Source organism: Liolophura sinensis, chromosome 4 (genome assembly GCF_032854445.1).
Source record: "Liolophura sinensis isolate JHLJ2023 chromosome 4, CUHK_Ljap_v2, whole genome shotgun sequence".
Classification (NCBI taxonomy): domain Eukaryota; kingdom Metazoa; phylum Mollusca; class Polyplacophora; order Chitonida; family Chitonidae; genus Liolophura; species Liolophura sinensis.
This window is the reverse complement of record NC_088298.1, coordinates 17,653,171-17,676,937: the sequence shown is the minus strand read 5'-3', so window position 1 is coordinate 17,676,937 and position 23,767 is coordinate 17,653,171. Positions and strand designations below refer to the sequence as shown.

Below are 23,767 nucleotides of genomic sequence, written 5' to 3'. Positions count from 1 at the left end.
ACCTTTCAAAAAAAACTATGCGAAAGTTAGTACGAAAATAAGGCAGTTGAAGAAAAAGCAAGAGCTATCACATCAAAAAGAAGGAAAAAAACCCTAAAGCGTTTCTGTACTGAAAAAAGGCTTAGATTGTAAATGGTGGGGTACAATGTAAGGGAAAGTTATGACATAGAGGTGCAGGTATTTTCCAAAGTTTCTCCAAAAATACACCGTACCGATTGATAACAGGGTTGGTAGGTAGCATGGAATATGAACACATTTCCTGGTATTTAACAGGACAACTCATCTAATGTCAGATAAGCACATAGAAATCTGAAGTCAGAAAAACTCATCTAATGTCAGACAAACAAAATCATAATCTGAAGTCAGGAAAGCTCAGATAATGTCAGACAAGCACATCCTAATCTGAAGTCAGAAAAGCTCATCTAAAGTCAGACAAGAACATCATAATCTGAAGTCAGAAAAACTCACATAAAGTCAGACATGCAGATCATAATCTGACGCCAGGAAAGCTCATCTAAAGTTAGACATGCACATCATAATCTCAAGTCAGAAAAGCTCATCTAATGTCAGACAAGCACATCCTAATCTGAAGTCAGAAGCTCATCTAAAGTCAGACAAGAACATCATAATCTGAAGTCAGAAAAGCTCACATAAAGTCAGACATGCAGATCATAATCTGACGCCAGGAAAGCTCATCTAAAGTTAGACATGCACATCATAATCTCAAGTCAGAAAAGCTCATCTAATGTCAGTCAAGCTGAACTAAAGTTAACCCAGCTCATCTGAATTCAGACTAGGTGTTGTCATCTGAAGTCTTGATCAGCTCACTGGTCAATATAGGTCACCTGCAAGGTAAAAACCACCAAACTTTGGCAAGCTACTGACAAACTTTGGCAGCCACGCATACAGATACATGCATGCACAAAATATTGGTGCAAGACCAGAGATGTTCAAAGAAAGTTAAGACAGTTTACTGTCAGCAAGACACATTATTCTCATGGTTTATATACACAGAAAGGCTTGAACTCCTTCTCAAGCAAGAAACCAACTCCAGTGAAGAAGCTTAATGCAAAATATCAGTAAAACCAATACTGAGAGATGTTGTTCCCTCTAAGTAGAAAATGATTTTAATGTTGAATAACTGTTCTAAATTTAGAATGTGGCCATTTGATTTTTAGCACAGAATAAACATCTTGACAACTAAAATACTGTATTTCCCATGAAAATTGGATATTTTTTTCATGTTTTTTCCCCATTTACTGATTGTGTTGCTTTTCTCCATTTAAAACTATTTTAAATATGTCTTAAAAACCAGGAAATTTTCTCTACCTTAATGGCTTAGACATAATGAAATTAAATCGTCCAACCAAAGAATTTTGTTATGTTTAAAATAACGTGATAGAGAACTAAAAGTGAAGAGTGTGTTTTTCTGAATGAAGACAATGACCCTTCCTAATACTACACCATGGATCACCCTTGCTTTCTAACTTTGCCAAAATACAATGGCATTTAAAACAAAAAGCCCCAACAGTGATTCTAATGCAGGCACTCCCCTTTCAAAATTACTACTTATATTAAGAAGAAAGGAGTAAGCCACTTGTTGTAATCAAACATTTTCTACATATCACATGCCAGCAATCAACCAACCAGGAGCTATGCCACATTTTTGAAAGATCAACTTTGTATGTACTGCATACAATTCATGAAACATTCACACAAAAATCATGAGAAAACTTTCACACTTGGATTGAAATATACACATACATGACATGGCAGCTTGGTACCCTTATCACAATGTCTAATGAGGCAAATCTATCTTGTGGTAGATATGCAAATTAATGACATAAATAAGAAAGAAAAAAAAAAAACAACAACAATAAACCACAGCCTAAATGCATTGGACATCTAGAAACAACAACTTGTCCACCCCTATTAATGTAAGTCAGCAGCTCCATATCAGGCATCAGAATATGATATAACTATGGTTACAGCACAGTTCATAGTTCCATGTGGGCACATGTAAGTCATCCACAGTTGACACAGGGTCACAGGTTTTGTACACAAACTGCAGAGCTCTTTAATTCTGTTCCATTTGTGCCAAATAAAAACAGCACAATTTCACTATAAATGCCACAAAAAAATTGATAACTTTAAAATCTGCATCACTGAAAACTCTCCATGAAAATTCTGATAAGTTTGAATAGAGGTAAAAATCCACTATAAACGAACATGTTGTAAAATCCACTATAAACGAACATGTTGTAAAATCCACTAAACAATGAATTCGTCCTCACTGAGTTCGCACGTGTAGTAGGTCTCCTGCCTGCTGATTGGTGGATCCAGAGTGAGGCTCTGGGACTGCCGAGGACTAGATTCTTCATGACCAACTGTCGATAAATCCGTAATTATCTGCTCCTTGCTTTTCACTTCGGTAATTAAATAGGCACACTGTTGCCGCAGCTTGGAAATTTCACTGGATAAAGTTTCTGGGATCCGTTCCTGAGAAACGGAGAAGATAAATATTTTAATAAAAACCCAAATTCCCATCCATATAATGCAATCATTGACATTACGATCTATAAGCTCCAAAATAGTTAATTGCCATCAGTGAAATGATCATGGAAATCAGGCAAACAACTGCCCTGTCTTTGCAAAGTAATTAATATACTTTGTCAAATGTAGCACATATGTGTAGTTTAAAATATTTCAACTTGGTTAAAGTTTAAACAAATAGCCTCTAGAGCAGCTATGGATATTATCAAGAAAATTTGACTGCACTCTGAGAGTTATAAAGCTTTGCTGCAGGCGAAGCAAGGGGCATAACTTACTGCTGGCTTTCTTCTGGCAACCACAAGCTCTAGTTGTCCCCCTTGCACAGACTCCAGTAGAGACAGAACTGTGGAGAAGTCCAAGCCTAGAGTCACTTGGCCATTAATCTGAAACAAGTGTGTATTAAAAACTTTGAAAAAGACAAGAACATACATTTAGCTAAAACTGTTCTCAGTCAAACAAGTGGTCAGTGTGTGGGGAGGGTGGAGTCAGCCAGAGTGTCCCGGGTAAAAACCACCAAACTTTGGCAAGCTACTGACAAACTTTTCCAGCCACACATACAGATACATGCAGGCACAAAATATTGGTGCAAGACCAGAGATGTTCAATGAAGGTTAAGACAGTTTATTGTCAGCAAGACACATGAACGATGACAACAGCAGAATCAACAAAATCCTGTCCATGGCTGGGACTGAACATGTGGAATCCCTGATACATGGAGTCACTGATATGTGGAATCCCTGATATGTGGAATCCCTGATACGTGGAGTCACCCATATGTGGAATCCCTGATACGTGGAGTCACTGATATGTGGAATCACCGATACATGGAATCCCTAATACGTGGAATCACTGATACATGGAGTCACTGATACATGGAATCCCTGATACGTGGAAACACCGATACGTGCAGTCACCGATATGTGGAATCCCTGATACGTGGAGTCACTGATACATGGAATCCCTGATACGTGGAATCCCTGATACGTGGAATCACCGATACGTGGAGTCACTGATATGTGGAATCCCTAATATGTGGAGTCACTGATACGTGAAATCCCTGATACGTGGAATCCCTGATACATGGAATCACTAATGCGTGGAGTCACTAATACATGGCATCACTAATGCGTGGAGTCACTAATACATGGAATCACTAATGCGTGGAGTCACTAATACATGGAATCAACGATATGTGGAATCTCTGATACGTGGAGTCACTAATACTTGGAGTCACTAATACATGGAATCCCTGATACATGGAATCACTAATACAAGGAATCACTGATACCTGGAATCCCTGATACGTGGAGTCACTAATGCGTGGAATCACTAATGCGTGGAATCCCTGATACTTGGAATCACCGATACTTGGAATCACTAATACAAGGAATATCTCCTATTTGTTACAGGAATCTTAAAAGCTAGCCGAATCCGTTATATCATGTCCTAGCACCTTTCATATTTATTAACACATATATTTTCAGTTAGTCAGTGATCAGATATTACTCACACCTTGTAAATATGCATAAAACATGTATATTTATTTTCTCAATACCATGGAATATCAGCTTTACAGGTTGAATGGACTACAGAGTCTAAATCAAATTTATTATTATTGTTATTATTAGTGTACTGATATTAATATTTTTATTATGAACCAGTTCAAATACCTACCTCAATGAGGAAATCTCCTTTATCCACGGTAACCTCCCCTTGCTTGGGCTGGCAGTTTTTGTTGATGTTTTCCACTGACACCAGATTATAACATTTAACATCCCGTATATTACTCCTCACACGGCGGAAAGCACTTCCCGGTCCTCCCAGACCTAAGGCATAACGCCCTTTTGGGCTGTCTCCAATTTTATCCCCATTGTTGTGCCGCGGGTTAGGCAGATTTATGGAGTCCTCATGAATATGAATCAAATCGGCCGCAACTTTTTTCGGAGGCAACGTCAGCCGCACGGCATGAATACTGCATGCGCTCAGTAACTGATGGAAGGACGGAGCCGGGTTTGTTGTCACTGGGTCTGGAGGAGATTCTAGCGAGTTTCGCTCAAAACTACCGTCAGGGCTTTTGTTGAATTCGTTACTGCTTTGCTTGAGTTTACCATGATGCTCTTTGGCATACACTTTCTGGGGATGAAGAGGACGACCCGGAACAAACCCGTAGTCTGACTCTCCATTTGTACCGTAGCCAGAATCGACCATGCTCCCGCGTGAGTTTAAGTTCGTCTGGCCTGGATCACTGCCAGTGTCACTGAGCGGCTTGCCAGGGGAGATAACCGGTGGTCTCTGTCCATGGTTACCATTACTATTACTATTTTTATCAGATCTAGGGAACGTCGAAAACTGCGACAAATCTTCCAGGGCATAATTCCCAGAATTCACGATTCCTCGAGGTAATGTTCCATAAGGATTATTACCACCAACATTTGAGGTTATGTTACCATGGTAACTATGAGCTTTACGGCCTCGGTAAAGAGACTCTCTGCTTCCTTGGTAATTTTGTCCATCATTTCCATAGTAACCAGATGCGTAGTTCCCAGAGTAATTTGGCCCTGGCCTTCTTTTGTAATTAAAATCTACTGGGTAATCATGGCCACCATTTCCTTGGTAAATTTGGTGGTTGTTGCCATGGTAACTGGGGGGTCTTTCGGAGTGAAAATCCGGATCTGTCTGGGAATCGATTAAAGCAACACGTGACCGAGGCATTTGATATTGGCGCGAGTCTGATTTTGCAATGCGACTGAGCGGCGTATGAGTCGTTTCTCTCTCCTGGAATACAGGTATTCGCTGCATGTTGGGCGAATCATTAAAAGGATCTGGAGTGCGCCTGCGAACACTGTTCTGTGGGTAGCCTCCCCGCAAGAGAGACTCCGGGGACCTGGGGGTAGAGATCATGGGCACTGGTGACCCCTGGTAACGATTTTGGGGGTCAAATTCCTGATCACTAGGGGGAGATAAATCTGGCTGAGAGTTCATGCTGTCACTGGGTGTCAAATGAATATGAGCATTACTGATGTATCTGCCATCACGAATTTCGTTCAAGCTTCCCGTATACTGGCTTGAGTCCTGCAAATATGTCGCGATTTCCCCATTGCATACTGTCAAGCGCCGCATCATGAGCTCTGCGAAGCGTCTCTTCTTCTCATCAATGTCGTTGTTAGGTATCTGTGGCAAACTCCGTCGCTGCCGTGGCGTCTTCTGAAGACTTCGTCCGTAGAAATCTTCCAGGTAATCATGGTTTTCCTTGTCCTCAATCCTTGCAACGCAGCTCCTGCGATTCTGCCGGCTGGGGCGCTGTCGTGGGATGTCTCTCTTCAGCGTGGGTGGATTCACAATGACTGTCCGTGAACTTCCAGCACTGCGGACATACCGCTCCTGCACCTCGCCTTCGTGCCAACTTTCTCGCAGCCCCGAGGGTGCTGCAGCTAAGGACAGACCCTGATTCGTTGTCAGGTCGCCGAGGCTACGTGTCCGAAGAACAACTTGCAAATCAGACAGCGTATCTTCTGCCTCTTGTTGCTCTTGGGCAAGACTAGATTTATGGTCTGAATATTTTGGTGGTTGGCTCCTGTGCGGATCTTCCACAATTTCTGTGGACGACATTTCGGATTCTGAATCGGAACTGGGTGGCGCGGCTTTACGTATATCGTCACAACTATAAAATGACGTCAAACTGCTGTTCTGGGGCATTCCAGATGGTGCAAAATTGCCACTCTGCATTTTAGCATTTGTAGACTGGCCATTTGAAAACGTCAATGGATTGCTGTGTGATGCACCTTTAACAAGTTTATCATGTCTGTTTGAGTAAGTGAAGTTGCCTCCCTTGATTGGTGTGGACGTCAAGTTGCTCCCTATGTGGTGTAGGTACTCCTCACTACTTGTAGTGTCAGAGCTTCCTTGGGCATCGGATGAGGTTATCTTACCATCTTTTTTCTTCTTGAGCTAAAATGGGAAAAAGAACAATTTATTATTTAACTATTTATTTGATTGGATTAAGTAATACTCCTGAATTTTCATTGATGGAATGGTGATCATTTTAACGGGTGGAGTAAACGAGCATACATAAACCGCAGCCCTTTGGCAAGTTACAGAAGCACTATATGCACATCATATTGATGGAAGACAAGTGGTCTTAAACTAATGCTACTCTGTGCACATAAAATCTTCAACCCCTTTTGTCACCAGGGCCCCATGGTGAGATCAGGGCAATTAACAAATCCCCTCTCCAAGGCCGGGCTAGAACCAAACCAAAGTAGAGCGCTCCCTACATCAGAGACCATAAGCCTTATTTTGACATTATTCAATGCCCTTACCTCTTCATCCTTATTCAACAAATGAAAGGAACACAGAAATGCAAGTTTTCACTGGTTAATCAGAGTGCATCAGTTTTACTTTGTTTCCATTTGACCACAGCTTAATGTTCTTCATAATTATCAGATTGATCTTCGCTCCAATGCTCAATGTTTTTGTTTAATTTATGATAGCGACCATGTTTATGTATTGGAGAAACGATAAGGAACAGTTCCCCCTCGTCTCCCTAAGTGTGAATTCTTGAAAAATACTCAACTGCTCACACAATATAATGACATCACAGTAAACGTTTAAGGAAGGTAAAAAAAAACTCTAAAGTTTCTCAAAAAAAGTCTGAAAGCAGCCAAATGGATGAAAATTCCCATGTCTGCTATTAGAACGAGGTCAATGTCTATGTCACAATGAGCGCTGAACGAGGTCATGTCTACGTTGCAATGAGCTCTGAATGAGGTCATGTCTACGTCACAATGAGCTCTGAATGAGGCCATGTTTACGTCACAATGACCTCTGAACAAGGTCAATGTCTACGTGACAATGAGCGCTGAACAAGGTCAATGTCTATGTGACAATGAGAGCTGAACGAGGTCAATGTCTATGTGACAATGAGAGCTGAATGAGGTCAATGTCTATGTCACAATGAGAGCTGAACGAGGTCAATGTCTATGTCACAATGAGAGCTGAACGAGGTCAATGTCTATGTCACAATGAGAGCTGAACGAGGTCAATGTCTATGTGACAATGAGAGCTGAACGAGGTCAATGTCTATGTCACAATGAGTGCTGAACGAGGTCAATGTCTATGTCACAATGAGAGCTGAACGAGGTCAATGTCTACGTGACAATGAGAGCTGAACGAGGTCAATGTCTACGTGACAATGAGAGCTGAACGAGGTCAATGGCTATGTGACAATGAGCGCTAAACGAGGTCAATGTGTATGCGACAATGAGACCTGAATGAGGTCAATGTTTACGTGACAATGAGACCTGAACGAGGTCAATGTTTACGTGACAATGAATGCTGAACGAGGTCAATGTCTACGTGACAATGAAAGCTGAATGAGGTCAATGTCTTTGTCACAATAAGCGCTGAACGAGGTCAATGTCTACGTCACAATGAGTGCTGTGAACAGATTATTGTTCTGAAGGAATGAGAATCTCTAAACTCAATAATCTTACTCTATATTTTTTCTGTTTTCTGCCATCCGTTGAGAACAATCCTTCGCCTTGATTCATTTGTTCCCTTGAAGCAGATTTGTTAATACTGGCCCAGGATAAGGAACGGAACATCTGAAAAGCATGAAGAGAACAATGTGCAAAACATCTAACAAATGTAGAAAAACTGTGCGAAACATCTAAAAATTGTTGAGAAAAACGTGCAAAAGAACTAACAAATGTAGAAAAAATGTGCAAAACATCTAAAAACGAAGGGAAAAATGTGCGAAATATCTAAAAAAACAATAGTGTTCAAAACATTTGAAAAATCACATTTGAGAAATATGTGTAAATCTTTAAAAAATAAATAGAACTAAAAGCAGAATTCACAGTATCTGCACAGTTTATACAGATCCTGTCCGATTTCAATAATTGTTCATACTGGAAATCAATTGTATTTATGTCCTAATTCCATATATATATATATATATATATATATATATATATATATATATATATATATATATATATATGTATATATCTATATATATATAAGATGCTTTAGATCATTGTACCCTTGACAAAGCAATTAAAACAAAATATAATATTAAAGGCTGCCAGTAAAAAGAAAAGAAAGAGAAACACTGCACAATATGAAAGGCCGGTAGTAAAGAGAAAAAAGAGAAACACTGCACAATATTAAAGGCTGCTAGTAAAGAGATCAAAAGAAAAACATTGCACAATATCAGATCAAAATCGAAATTAAAATTTTGACAAGAGAAATTGTTGATGATCATGCATCTTGAGACAATTTTGGTATGCTTCTGGTATACTAAAACCGTTGACAAAAGTTTAGTTGAACAAACATTTACATGTATGCAATGTCAACACTTACAGGCTTCTTCACGGCTTTCGGTTTCTTGACGATCAGAAAGCAGACGTCGTCAGCTGATCTTAACTGAGGATCTTGCAACACTCTAACAGGCTGTTCAACGTCATTGAGAAATCGCTGAACTGTAACACAAAATTTAGGAGCCATAAGCACACTTTATAATTAACAAAAAGTTAGGAACCATAAACACACTTTAAAATTAACAAAAAGTTAGGAACCATAAACACACTTTATAATTAACAAAAAGTTAGGAGCCATAAGCACACTTTATAATTAACAATAATAATTAACAATTAATAATAAAACTTTCTCAAGAATTTTCTAACTGCAAACTCCAGAACATATCACTCCAACATTTGTGCGGATTATACGGATGAAAATCAATCTGCTCAGTTGAAGCATCATGAAAGACACCAAATATGACACCCCACCAGACACTAAACTGAACATCTCACCAAAATGATGTCAAAAGACGAGCTAATATCATTAATGTATACCTGTATGTGCATTTCATTTTTGTAACGCACCATGCAGAAATACACGTATCATTTCTCACTCTGACATGTGCGTCTAAGCATGTATTTAAAACATCATGACAAAATGTAAGATATGAAAGTTAACACATTTATACTTCACCTGAATTGTAACAATAACAGGCATAAAAAATTCAGATATACATATTATAAGCTCACCTTCATGCCTGGAAGGCTGATTTTATCTCCTCTGGCAGAAGATTGAAGTTTTGCGAGAAAACAATGTATCTTATCAAGTTGAGACTGATTAGGATGAGCATGTAGCCGTACAACTGAGACATTTTACTTAAACTGCAGCAATTACATGTACTAGCCAGTTAACAAAGTCACTCTACGTTTAGACTGGAATAGGGTTAAACATGCCAATGAGCTTCATCAAGTGAGGTTTGGTGGAGATACACATAACAAAAAGACCAAATGTAGTCAATTTTAACCATCAGTAACAGCTCATTTAAATGGCCAACTATGAGACATTTACATAGATACACCTCCACTAGACCCGTATGCCTGAAGTTAGTTTGGAAGATACTGTTGGATGATTTAAGGTTCCAAACATACGGTAATATTTTTTAATGTCACCTTTATTTGTTATATTTATTTATTTATTTATCTGACTGGTGTTTCATGTCGTGTTTTCAGTCAAGAATATTTCACTTTTACGACGGCGGCCAACATTATAGTGGGAGTATGGGGGAAACTCATGACCATCCACAGGTTGCTGTCTCACAGCGACCGCATTGTTTGAGAGGTTTTTGGGTCGTTGCGATGTGCTGGCTTGCTATGGAGGCCACTATTTTTGTTGTAAAATATCTTTTTTGTGTGGGTTTTAGGGCAAATAAAGCAGCTTAATTCAGGCAAACGAACATTTTATCACCAGTTTCATCTATAAACATAAAGACATCATGGCTGAATATATTGTCATTCTCAAGACTGTTTCATAATCCAGGAGTTATTCATACAATTAAGAAAAACAACAAAAAAAACATCTTGTGCTATGTCATAAACAAATGATCTGAAGCCCTCAAATCTTTGTAAAAACTATTAGAATGTAAACAAACGCTTGAAGAAAATTCCACACATTTACTCCGGATGTATGACACTGATTGAACTTTGTTATATAAACTGCACACAACACATGAAATACAAAGAGGGATTTTAGCCTAGCCTTTATGTGAGGTGAACATTTTCTCTGTACTTAAGAGGATCACAGAGACAAGCCTCGGCATTTCTGAGGTTTTCAAATACCTCTTACATCTAATCTGTTAAGGAGGTGCTTAATGAAAAGAAAACCTTTTTGTCCAAAGAAATATATATCAAAGCTCCCTGGTGAAAAAAACCTCCTGCATACCATTGCTTGAAACGATTCTATTTTCAACCTGGCATCCGTGTGTAATGTGTGATGATGTAGATTAAAGTGGCTAATCTTGTACAGTTCAGGAAGTTCCGACGCATATATCTAGATATAAGTAAATGGTTATGCACTGCTGGCGAAAGTTGAATATCTCGTCTGATTCCGTGGATTTGTTTAACTTTCTCATTATTTTCTTAAATCTACCTCTAGATAAAAGACACCTATTGCGACTTATGCTTTATGTGAGCTGATCCACAATCCACAAATCCAAAACTTGAATAAAAATAAAATTGAAAATGAATTTCTTTATTTTGTCCCAGTCATTTTTATGATTTTCCTCAGGTTTTCTGATCCAGTAATCATGACTTTAAAAATTGCAGGGGCAGTTCACATTTCCCATAAATTAAATGATCTGTCAGTTTTACTTTCATTTACATACTCTCCTCTGACAGTGAAAAAGAGAGTTAGTCTGCCCTTAAAACAAACTATAAATTCATGTGGCCTTATATCAAGCTCTCCATTCTGTTTTTTAATGATCATGTCATATTTTCCATCTACATTGGGGTAAAGACACAAAGGCACTGTCTATGTCATTGGAGATATTTTCTGAATCTACAAATACCCCATATCACCCTTATGAACAAGTTGGGTATATCATGTTAACATGCGTATATTCAGGTCCTGAATAATAAAGAACGTTTCGCATTATCTCCTTTGAAACACACTTGTTTAGCTTTGGTACAAAGTTTGTACAAGAGAACACCTTTGTCAATGATTGATTACCACTGAAAGCTGACAATTTCAATGTGGTAATATTCAACTTCGTAACAGAATTAACATATTGAATATGTTCTATCACATGTGGGTGACCTATTTCACGAACGTATCTCAGTGAATTAAATGTCATATGGTATGCTTATAATCCTTCAGTGCATTAATTTTCTAAGTAGCTACATGTAGCTTTATAATATCCCTTAAATTCAATAACTACATTCAGTGCCTTAGGATTTTTCTTCATCAAATGCTTCAGGAACATCCTTTCACAAAAAACAATAATTCTTAATAATCAGATCGGGATGGTTGTTTATCGCCGATGATGAAAAGTTTAAGGAAGTTGTGATGCCCTGTATGGTTTGACTTAACTGCGTAAATTTAATTTAAGAAGTAGAGTATATCACCTAAAGTCTATTATTTTTCAAGTCGCACACTCCGTTGGATTCTGATTTACTGATCCACTTTATAGAGTCACTTAAGAGCTGTTTGTGAAGCTATTAATTTCTTATAAAAAAAAGAATATGCAAGAGTACCAAAACTATATTTCTAAGGCCTTAGTGTGCTTCTGACAGAGTATTTTTGCCTACATACTTAAGGCCAAACCTAAGGCAAAATACACTAAGTGGATGACAGGGGGTAAAGGGTGGTTTGAAGCTTGACGGGTGGGGTGGAGTTTGAATTGGGTAACTTAACGATAATATGGCTTACACTAGAACCTTGATAAACATAAACAGCAGCCTACACCATGGGTTGTATGGATATGTATTGTAAGTACAGGGCAATGTGGACAATAAACACCATGGGTCGTATGGATACGTATTGTAAGTACAGGGCAATATGGACAATAAACACCATGGGTCGTATGGAAACGTATTGTAAGTACAGGGCAATATGGACAATAAACACCATGGGTCGTATGGAAACGTATTGTAAGTACAGGGCAATATGGACAATAAACACCATGGGTCGTATGGACATGTATTGTAAGTACAGGGCAATGTGGACAATAAACACCATGGGTCGTATGGACATGTATTGTAAGTACAGGGCAATATGGACAATAAACACCATGGGTCAGATGGACAAGTATTGTAAGCACAGGGCAATATGGACAATAAACACCATGGGTCAGATGGACATGTATTGTAAGTACAGGGCAATGTGGACAATAAACACCATGGGTCGTATGGACACGTATTGTAAGTACAGGGCAATGTGGACAATAAACACCATGGGTCAGATGGACATGTATTGTAAGTACAGGGCAATGTGGACAATAAACACCATGGGTCAGATGGACACGTATTGTAAGCACAGGGCAATATGGACAATAAACACCATGGAGCCATTTTCAGAGCCTTTAATCACATTAAAAAGTAAAGGTTAAAGCTATAAATTTCTTGTTAAGTATGATGGTTTTTGCCAGAATACATTTGACAAACATTGTGTACAAATTATTTGGCTTGTTTTTGCTAGTTTTATTTCGCACAAAGTTATATAGCAAACAATTCCACACGGAACATTTCCTAAGGAATACTGCATTAATGACTGGTATTTTGAGAGACAAAAATAAACAAAAAGCAATGAAAAGCACTAGAAGATCTATTGTCATACGTACATTAAAGGCTGTTATTACCCAAACCGATTATAACAATCCCTTTAATGATGGCACAATACAAACGAGCCATGCAGCTAAAAACCTGTTTAACATTACATCAAGTATGCACAGCAAATTAACAGAAATGACTAGGAAAATGTTTCTAACACCACGTTTCATCGATTTGCTTTCTTTTCGAAGCAGCTATTACCAATTACATGAGAGAAAAACATTGTCTTGATTACTTCACTATTCAATAAGAGGTAATTGCACTTGTTCCACTGGTTAAGAGGGTTTTCTTTCTCCGTTCACCTTGCTTTTTGTGCCCAGTGTGTGTGTGTGAAAAAGTGAAATCAACAGAAGCCTTCCCTAAATAAAATCAGGTTGTAAGTAATTTCATGTCCCATTCAGCTAAGAACGAATGAATAATTATGGCTTAAAGCCACATCAGCAATCTCTTAGTCATATCTTGGCGATCGAAATCAAGCTAGAAATGTACAATGAGAACACTGTTTAATCGAAATAGGTAGGCTATAAATATTTTTTTTAACCTGAACAAGCCTGAAAACATAGGTTTTCTAAAATCCTTAATATTCAAACAATATCACTGAAGCAAGTAGAAATAATAAATAAATAAATACTAATTAAATATTAAATATTTACTTGTTTAAATGTACGATCTGCATCAAACCCAAGCTGTAGTTTGATCACAACCCAAACTGTAACCTTTAACTCAAACTACATGTAGGTAAAGCATTCACGTATCTGACTATCCGTACAAATATATGTCTTGCAAAAACAAACATGCGTAGAATTCCATCCACCTAGATATGAACTGATTTGGAAATCAGGATTTCTCATTTCCCCTATTTCTTCCAATCACTCCCATTCATCCTAAATTTTTGTCCAAATAGGGTGTCTCAAATTCACCAACACCATCCCCGCTCACCACTTCTATGCCTATGAATAGAGCTTATAATAAGTATTATAATTTTTCTTACTTCAAAGTTCTAAATATGGTTATAAATAGTCACTAGGAGTCTTTAAAAGTTCATTAACAGTTACATCAACGGCATATCAGCTTTTAACATTACCTGTATTTAAGGCCAGACCGAACGCTTCTCCAACAACAACACTGGGAAACTTGACAGCAAAACTAAAGTTCGCTTAATGTGCGCATTTTATATATACACCTGTACAGGTATACTTTCAAAGTCTGTTCATCTCATGACGGAGCTATAACTTCCTTCACTGACCGGTGAGTCAACGATGTGTAGGTATGCATCCCTTATATGTGAACTGCATGAGTGGCTGTACCAGAGAGTGATGAAAACATCTCTCCACAAAAGCTGTCCAAATTGTATCCGCCTTAGCATTCACGTCAAAAGCACACACATGCACACATTACATTTAGAGTGGGTATTTTTAGCCAGACGCTGTCACAGAGCCTTGTTGTCAACCTCTCGTTCAGGTAAAGATATATATAAATATAGGTCCATGGAGCAGCTATAACGGGAGTTACTCACTGCGAAGCTCCACGTAACTCTGTCAGCGGAAGTCACAAACGACAGCCTAGCTAGCCAGGCCCACTTGCGAAGACCAGGTACAGGGCAGTGCCCTTTTCTCACCTGTATGGTTTCTCGTCAGGAGCCTAGACTTGAGTGCAGGTTTAGACACACATTGTACGTACACCTGGACCCCACTCAAAACTAACAGTGCCACTCAACTTTAACTGTACACAGGCCCACTGGCCCTCACATACCTGTACACTGTGCCTGGCCATGCCTGTACAGGGCTTAATCCAGCTCTAGGGCTATAGAAATACAAGGACACCGTAAATGTCCTAAATATGAGAATCAAGAAAATCCTGCCTTAAAATGTGCAGAATACAGCAACAAAAAAAGGCAAGAAAAGAAAAAAGTTACACCTTTAAAACACAAATGGTGACAGTTTTGTCACTGTTTGACCTCAAAAGTACAAATATACAGTGTACTGCAAAAGACGTAGTCAAATCCAACTTATCTAATGAGAAAATTAAATACTCCATGTGAAGATGTAAAGACCCTAAAAGTCTGTCCACTTTAAAGACTTACAAAACACATGTAATAAAGGAACAAGTGATTTTTTGGTAAAACACCACAATGCACACCATGCTAAGCAGGAAAATACTGCATGTAATATTCTGACATTCAAAACTGATTTGCAAAACTAGATTTTTCACCAATAATTTGTTAGAAGTCAGTGCTATTACACTGGCTTTTATATCTTGAGGCTTTGAAATACACTGTAATTCTAGTTTAAAATGGTCACATAAGCAGTTAAATTTAACAGCCAGTAATCATGAATTCTAGACTTGAAAGATAACAGGTGGAAATTTGCAACTCTCGTGAAATCCTGTACAAAGCCAATGTCATGTTGCACTGAAGTTCTCTTCCCATGAATTATGGCACATACATGTTTAAAGATATGATGTCGCAAATTTGAGCAACTGTTTGACCCGGAGAAATACTGATCAAGCTTTGTATTAAGCTGCTTTTTTGCAGCACAAAAGAAAACAAAGCCGTACGCTAGGATACCTATATCTGTCATGGCTACATACCAGATATAAAAAAAAATTTTGTTGCAACAAGCAAGCATATATAAAAAAAAACAAAAACAACAACAACAAAAAAAAACGTGGGCAAGGAGAACTTAAACGAGTTTGGAGTTGATGATTATTGCTGTACAAGAACCTGTGATGACTTGTTTGCTCTGCGTGATGATTATTGTCTAGTTCTGGCCGCGAGGGCAAAAAATATGAGGTCACATTAGACAGTGATAAATGCTACGTCAACCAGCACATCTATCTTGGTTATATGTTGGACATCATATCTGGGGTAAAAATAAACAAGATTTACCTGTGCCGCCAGGCAGGTGGGGAGGAGATACAGACGTAACTTACAGCTGATAACCATCAGGTGTACATGTGTGATGGAGTGCACACAGGTGAACGTAGAGCTACTGCATATATGTAAACATGGATGACGGGAGGCGATCTTTAGCGAGGCTGTAAGCATGGACCAGTTTATGTACAAATATACAGATCTACATTCACTACTGTATTATCAAGCGTGTATATATCACTGGCTTTTAATCCTCATGATAACATTTATGATCAAAACTGTGGAAGGCGTTACAGTTACATGTACAACTGTACAACTGTACAATTCAGTAGTATATCCTGAACAAATTCGATTTATTTATTTGATTAATGTTTCATGCCGTACTCAAGAATATTTCACTTATACGGCGGCGGTCAGCATTATGGTGGGTGGAAATCGGCAGAGCTCAGGCGAAACCCACGACAATCCGCTGGTTGCTGGCAGGCCTTACCACATATGGCCGGCCTGAACAAATACATAATCTTTTGAAGACATACGCATACATATATATACATGCACATTTACTTTTATTTATTTATTTATTTCATTGTTGTTTTACGCCATATTCAAGAATATTTTACTTACAGGACATCCGTCAGACGGACCTTCCCACAGAGAGGTGCTGGACTTAATGTATATATATACAGGGCCACATGTAGAAAAAAGCATTAAATGTTCTGACCCTAAACTTTATAAGTGACATTGCCACTATGCATAAAGAAATTTTAAAAATGCAACTCAACATGATATTTTCTAAGACCTTTGAAGTCTGTGAATAATAGAAATTTATATGAAAATTTAACTTTTTATTGGTAAACCAATATTTTTGTTTAATTTACTTATTAGTTTGGGAGTCCAAGATGTTTTCGACAACCAAAGTGACACTACATATGGCCCAGATAGATTTATAAACTTCGATGGATTTACCGAAAAAAACTTGAACTATCCAGACCTGGCTTTGATACAAGGATATAAGTACTACATTGATGAGACATTTGTACAAACACTGAGGTAAAAACGAGGAAACTAAGTACTTCAAACATATCTTTCTGTCATTTTAGCACTTTTTGTCATTTTTAGCACTTCTAAGGTAAATCCAAATGTACATTACATGTTAGAGATTCCCTCGAAATGACAGGTTGCCCTTTACAGACCCATGTAACCTCTACCTAAGCCCAACCGCTTTTATCAACATGTGGTTCACCCTCAATCCCACCTGAGTACTGTTATCACCCCTTAGGTGTGGTTGCTATCTGGAATTCCCTGGACTAATTGCTGTATCTGATATGGGCCCATGGGAACAAGGTACAGAAAGAGCCTGGAATTCCAGACCTGGCCCCATGAAGATAAGAAAGGTTTGCTTCAGGGCTATATGTCAAAAACCATCCCGTAAATAACCAAGCATGTTGTTGTTGGTAAGTGAGATTTGATTTTATCTTGGAAGACCTCTGTGGGAGCAAGAAATCTTATCTCCAACTAGCTTGTTGGTTTACAACCAATCTTTTTCAGCTGTGATCACACTTGGCAGTCTTTCAGAGGGCCTTAAGTAAAAGCAGACTGAATCAAGGGGTCAAACAACCCTAGATCTGTTGTAAAATATATGCATCCTACAACAAGTTTTCTGTAGATTTTACAAAAGTATATACAGTGTCACTGAATGTCAAAACTAGTGAAAAATTGGAAAAGTTGAGCTAAATTAGAGCACACTTCATAACAACAATCAGTTTAAATTAAGCACATATACTAGTATCCAGCCTACTATTTGAGAGTGCCATTAAATTATCATTACCCAGTAAACTTACTAAGAATACTTGAGCACTGATTTTACCAACTTACTCATTTTGATTTAGTTCTTTATTTGATTGGCGTTTTATGCCATACTTAAGAATATTTCACTTATACGACGGCAGGTAGCATTATGGTGGGAGGAAAGAGGGCAAAACCCAAGAGAAATCCATGACCTTCTGCAGGTTTACTCATTTTGCGTGATTACTTTCAAGAGTTCCGTATTCATCTTAGAAAGGTTTTTTGAGGTCCGATTTTAAGTTCCATAATGATCTTAAAATGGTGTCTTGGGGATTGCATGGAAAGTAAGATGACATAACCTTATGGAACAACTGTAAGTTTCATGACCAAACAAAATATTATTTGACCTTGACATACACTTTTTGGGGGGGCAAATTATTAAAGCAAATATGGTGTTTCATAAACAGTTATGGTTACTGATGAAGTCAAATGACACAGTTTTCACCGAACCTTGATAAATTAGTAAACCGCTTCTTCCATAACACAACTCAACAGCCTTTGTATCTGTACAACGGCAACATTGTTCCACACTGGTGATTGATCGATTATAGACAACGATCTGCGTGTCAAGACTGACATCACAACCCTCCCTTCTGCCCACATTTACATGCATGATCCTGTAATAATGGCACAAATCTGACCTACTGTACAGAACATCAAACCCTACAGGAGCATATTTAATGCATGAGTGACTTACGTAGCTTCCAGGTATGAAATGTTTCACAGCCTTCATTAGTGGTCAGGTAATTACGTCAAATACATGTATAAATAACAGGCATACATACATGTATATCTACCAATAAATAGATATATGTACACAACATGACAGCTATGTGTACACCCCAAAAATAAAATGGTTACTTAATTGACCAAGTGCAAGAGCATAAAAATCTTACACAAGTCTTATTATTTTAAATTCTTAAAAAAAAAACAGCTTTGGTATTTGTGCTGGGAGACTTCTTATGATGTTCAGAGGTAATAACTAAACTTACAGGCAATCTTCCAGCTTTCTACATGTATCTACAACAGGAAATCTTTCAGCTTTCTACATGTATCTACAACAGGAAATCTTCCAGCTTTCTACATGTATCTAGAGAGACTTATGAGCACACACATAAATATAATACACAATGAACTTAAATAATTGCATATTTTAGTAATGTCAATTCTCAATCCAAATTCTACAACCAATAAATACAAACAGCTCCTACTAGGCTGAGGAAATGAGATTTCCCACCACAAAAGAAATTTGGTAAATATTATAATTCTTTAGCCATAATCAAAATATCTATTTGAGTTCTTTCTACAATTACCAAAATGAAAAAGTCATTTTTGCAAACATATTTCCATCTACGCATATTTATTTTATTTATTTATTTATTTTATTTATTTATATGATCGGTGTTTTACACCATACTCAAGATTATTTCACTTATAGGACGGCCAGCATTATGGTGGGTGGAAACCCACGACCATTCGCAGGTTGCTGGCGGACCTTCCCACATATGGCCGGAGAGGTAGCCAGCATGAGCTGGACATGAACTCACAGCGACCGCATCGGTGAGAGACTGCTGGGTCATCATGCTGCGCTAGTCGCGCTAACCAACTGAGCCAGGGAGGCCTTTTCACATATTTAGCACAATCCAGTAAACAAGTAGTATAGATGGCTGAATAAAAACCTTCTTGGATTGACTGAACAAAACAGTTCTAGTGTAGGTCTAAATTTCTTCCTGCAGTAGTAAGTGAATGACATCAATGTCAAGGTTTGGCCTCTTGAGAATTCCAGTCTACTAAATGCCTCTAACGACACAAATTAGTATATACCTCTAGGTTACCTGAGCAAGTATGACAAGAAAGTGGCAAGTGTGTCAGGTTAACGAGCTGTTAATTGGACTTTACCAGGTGTAAACAAGAACACTTACAAGTGACACTTAACAGGTACATGCTTTAACAAAGGTAAGTGTGCCAAGGGGTACGTGTTAAGTGTGGCATATCCAGCCCCCATTTCCCTGGCATTAGAAAGGCCAAAGCTACTTAAATACCGTCTGGACAGAATAAATGTGTGAGTTCTGACACAACAGGTGATAAATCTAACGAGGGGGAGGTACTTGGTGTGTGGGAGCGGGTGGAGGGGGGTAGAGGGTGAGAGACATGCTTGCATAATCAATATATGTCAACACAGGCCACTTCATACTAAATTTCTGCAATTTATTTACAAATATTACATCATCAGATTTTGAAGTTAATATTATGGCTGATCAACCTTTAGCAACATTTTAAAAAAAAAATTATTCCACATATAGTACATAATTCAAAAGGATTTTAAAGCAATTAAAAACGGGCTGATATATTATAATTACCTCTTGAAAAAAAAGATTGATTTATATAATTACTTCCGTATTAATCAAATACAGGTAATCCAGCCTGAAACAAACATTTCCTCAACAAAAGCTTAGTGTACTTGAATCAAATTAAAGTGTACATTACATGTGACAATTAACAGGCCACATTAACATATTAATGCAATGACCCAAATATTTTTAATACATTTATTTCCACTGGTGTTTTGGAAAATTTTTCACAAATCCTAAATGACTTAAAAGTTGTCAGCCAAAAATGTGCATTTTTGTAAGCAAATAGAGGTCAAAATATTACCTCTTGTGCTAAAATTTATACTTTGCCAGTAAACATATCAACCTACCTTCCAAAAAGTCTTAAAACACTTTCATTCCGGAACTCTCAGAATCCGGAAAAATGAGCAACTTAGTCCTGGACGAAATTTTAGGGCATTTAGAGTAAGTGAAAGCTGTCAGGTTAAAGTTTCAGGTTATGGTGGTGGAACTTGCCTGAAGTGAACTAAGGTACTTCACCATCCACATGCACCTGATACCTCTTGACATGAGCTGAAATCCAACCCCAGCCTGTATTGGATTCATGCCTGCGATGGAGGGGGGGGGGGGCCTCCGTGGCTCAGTTGGTTAAAGTGCTAGCGCAGCGTATAACCCAGGAGTCTCTCACCAATGTGAGTTCAAGTCCAGCTCATGCTGGCTTTCTCTCCGGCCGTAAGTGAGAAGGTCTGTCAGCAACCTGCGGATGGTCATGGGATTCCCCCGGGATCTGCCCGGTTTCCACCCACCATAATGCTGGCCGCCGTCGTATAAGTGAAATATTCTTAAGTACGGCGTAAAACACCAATCAAATCAAATAAATAGCATGCCTGCGACCACACGGATTATGGGATTATGGTGTTGATTCGGTGAAGCATGAAGACATTATGGTGTAGATTCAGTGAAGACACCTTCAGCCTGATCCCTCATCACTCAATCACTCTTTCCTAAAATGACTTCAAAATAATCAACGCTTGATACTACATAGTAACAACTGAAACGTTATTCCTGGGACACCTTGCATCTATTTGGCCAATCTTCAGGTGAACCTTGATGCTTTTAAGACAAAGAAAACACCTACGTGACATACATGTATGTCATATAAAACACCACTCCAACAAAATATATGGAGTTATTTTTTTTAACCCAGTAAAATGAATCTGAAACATTGGATTCTATGCTGGCCTTTTCTAACCATATTGGGACCACATTAACTTTTTGCCACAGACAAATAACACACAGACAGCTATATTTCAATGTTCTAAATGGATACACAAATAGATCTGTGCATGGTTTCTCTGAATAGGCCTTGAACCCATTTCAAGCCCACACGCATGGATATGACATCACTGATACCGTCTGGGTCACTGTAGAGAACACCAAAGATCTGATCTTTTAAAACCATTTGACTGGGTTGGAAAATTTTCTTAAAAAATACATCAAACTATTCCCCCCCCCCCCCCCGACATGGTTAATAATGGGTTTTTCATCTGTACTTCATTTTAGCGTTTTCTTTGCCTTTCACAGGAGTTGTTCCATTGCAAAATAATACCTGCAGACTACAGTCAACTATGAAGACCACAGGTATTATTTGTACTTGACCACTGCAGCTGACAAGACCGTTTTTTCTTTCCTCTATCATCAGTCAATCCACTGTAGTCTATAAATATACCAATAGTTTCCCACAGTCTGAAAGCATTCTCCCATGGTGAATATAAATATATGAGTAGCTGCCTAAAACTGTCATGGTAACACATCAAAATGATTTCCTAAAAGCTTAAAAAAAAGTCACTTACCCAGGGCTATAACTTTACACTGACACAGTCAACTAGCTTAACTACTGTCAGTGTGGTGGAGCAAGGTTTTAAAGGTCAGCCCTATAAAGAAGGGTATTAACTTTTTAATGATTTGTGGGAGGGGCTTACACATTCAATGGGGTGGAAAGTATGCCCTTGGGGGTCAGGATAGGGCACTGTAGTTTCACACCTCAAGCCCCCACAGCAGTCACCCTAAGCAGGAAATGGTACCAACAGATTCTGTGAGGGGTAAAGGACAGGAAGGCTGAGGGTGGGGGTTGGAGAGGGGGGACAGAAAGAGGGTGATCCACACCACACTGACTGTAGGTAATGTCTACTGTAAATCCCTAAACAGCTTAATGAAACAGATGTGTTATTACAAACAGCTGATAAGAAATAGACTGAAACCAGATGATAATTTGACTTCAAATATACATGTACTGATAGGAGAATGCATGCATCCATTGATTTATTCAAAAACCAGTGAGCCAGTCATGCGGAACATCCAATTCATAGTTTTGCAGTGATGTCATAACTGTATACTTTGAGCCAATCATCAGCACGCTCTTTAGTCGTGTGACTAGAGTATTGGCGATGAAAACAAACCAAATTTAACCCAAATGAACCCTTGAACACCTCTATACTTGCCTTGCTTACGGAACAAGACAGGGTGTGCTAGTATAAGTAATCACAGCCCTACAGAGCTAGGATTAAGAAGTTTTTTGCCCATTCAGCTCCACGGTATTTGCATATCACCTCCTGCGAGAAACCCGGGTGTTCGAAACTATGAATACAACTATATACACAAGACAAGTGTAAATCATTTGTAAACAAAGTCTGGTGGATGTGTATTTTGTCACGGGAAGTAGTAACAGTAAACAAGTACATATGTAACAGTAAACAAGTACATATGTAACAGTAAACAAGAACATATGTAACAGTAAACAAGTACATATGTAACAGTAAACACGTACACATGTAACAGTAAACAAGTACATATGTAACAGTAAACAAGCACATATGTAACAGTAAACAAGTACATATGTACTCATAGCTCACAGGATACATGAAAAGAAACTATAAAAGGAAAGCAATGCTTTTAAGGAAAATGAAGAAAGGTATGCCAAAACCAAAAAAATCGCAAAAAAAATAAAATCATTCAAGTATACACAAAACATAAAAACACACTCAGTTCTCATTCAAGTGCACTCAACATAAAAATACCAGTAGTTCTCATTCAAGTGGACTCAATATAAAAAATACCGGTAGTTCTCAATCCAGTGGACTCAATACAAAACAACACCAGTAGTTTATGAACACCTTTCTTCTTGGGGCGTAAAAATGGCTTTCACCTACAGTTTTCCTAAGGCCCAAGCAGTCAGTTTGGAATTGAAGCAGTCAATCTGGAACTGAAGCATCCTGTTGTTGTCAGGGCAGAGGTGACAGTTGTCAAAACACCCTTGTTGGGGGGTGAGAACCCAAACTAGGGGCACTAAGTTGGTCCCCCATTCCCAGTATGTTCATGGATGACATCATTTCTTAGTATTTTCAACTATTTTCAACCACTGAGGGAAAATATGCATAAAATAGAGAGGTTATTATGAAATATAAAACATGCCTCAAAATGAAAGAAAAAAATTCTCATTCTTTTGGTATACCTTTCTTCATGTTCCTTAAAACAATGCTTTT

General features: G+C 38.2%; 1 protein-coding gene across 4 annotated transcripts in view; it reads right to left on the bottom strand.

Annotated features, from left to right (window-relative positions):
- Positions 1 to 602: 602 nt before the first annotated feature.
- Positions 603 to 23,767, bottom strand: part of LOC135464735 (uncharacterized) — a 42,718-nt gene continuing 19,553 nt past the window's right edge. For 2 of the 4 annotated variants that reach the window (XM_064742255.1, XM_064742258.1), the window contains 5 exons: positions 8,917 to 9,035; positions 8,046 to 8,156; positions 4,228 to 6,501; positions 2,829 to 2,936; positions 603 to 2,499 (listed from right to left, as the gene is read on the bottom strand). In XM_064742255.1, the coding sequence (XP_064598325.1) occupies positions 2,272 to 2,499; positions 2,829 to 2,936; positions 4,228 to 6,501; positions 8,046 to 8,156; positions 8,917 to 9,035 (2,840 nt within the window). In that variant the 3' untranslated portion in view covers positions 603 to 2,271. Of the gene's footprint in view, positions 2,500 to 2,828; positions 2,937 to 4,227; positions 6,502 to 8,045; positions 8,157 to 8,916; positions 9,036 to 14,262; positions 14,388 to 23,767 lie in introns of those variants that run through there. The other 2 variants (XM_064742256.1, XM_064742257.1) reach the window with 2 other exon arrangements.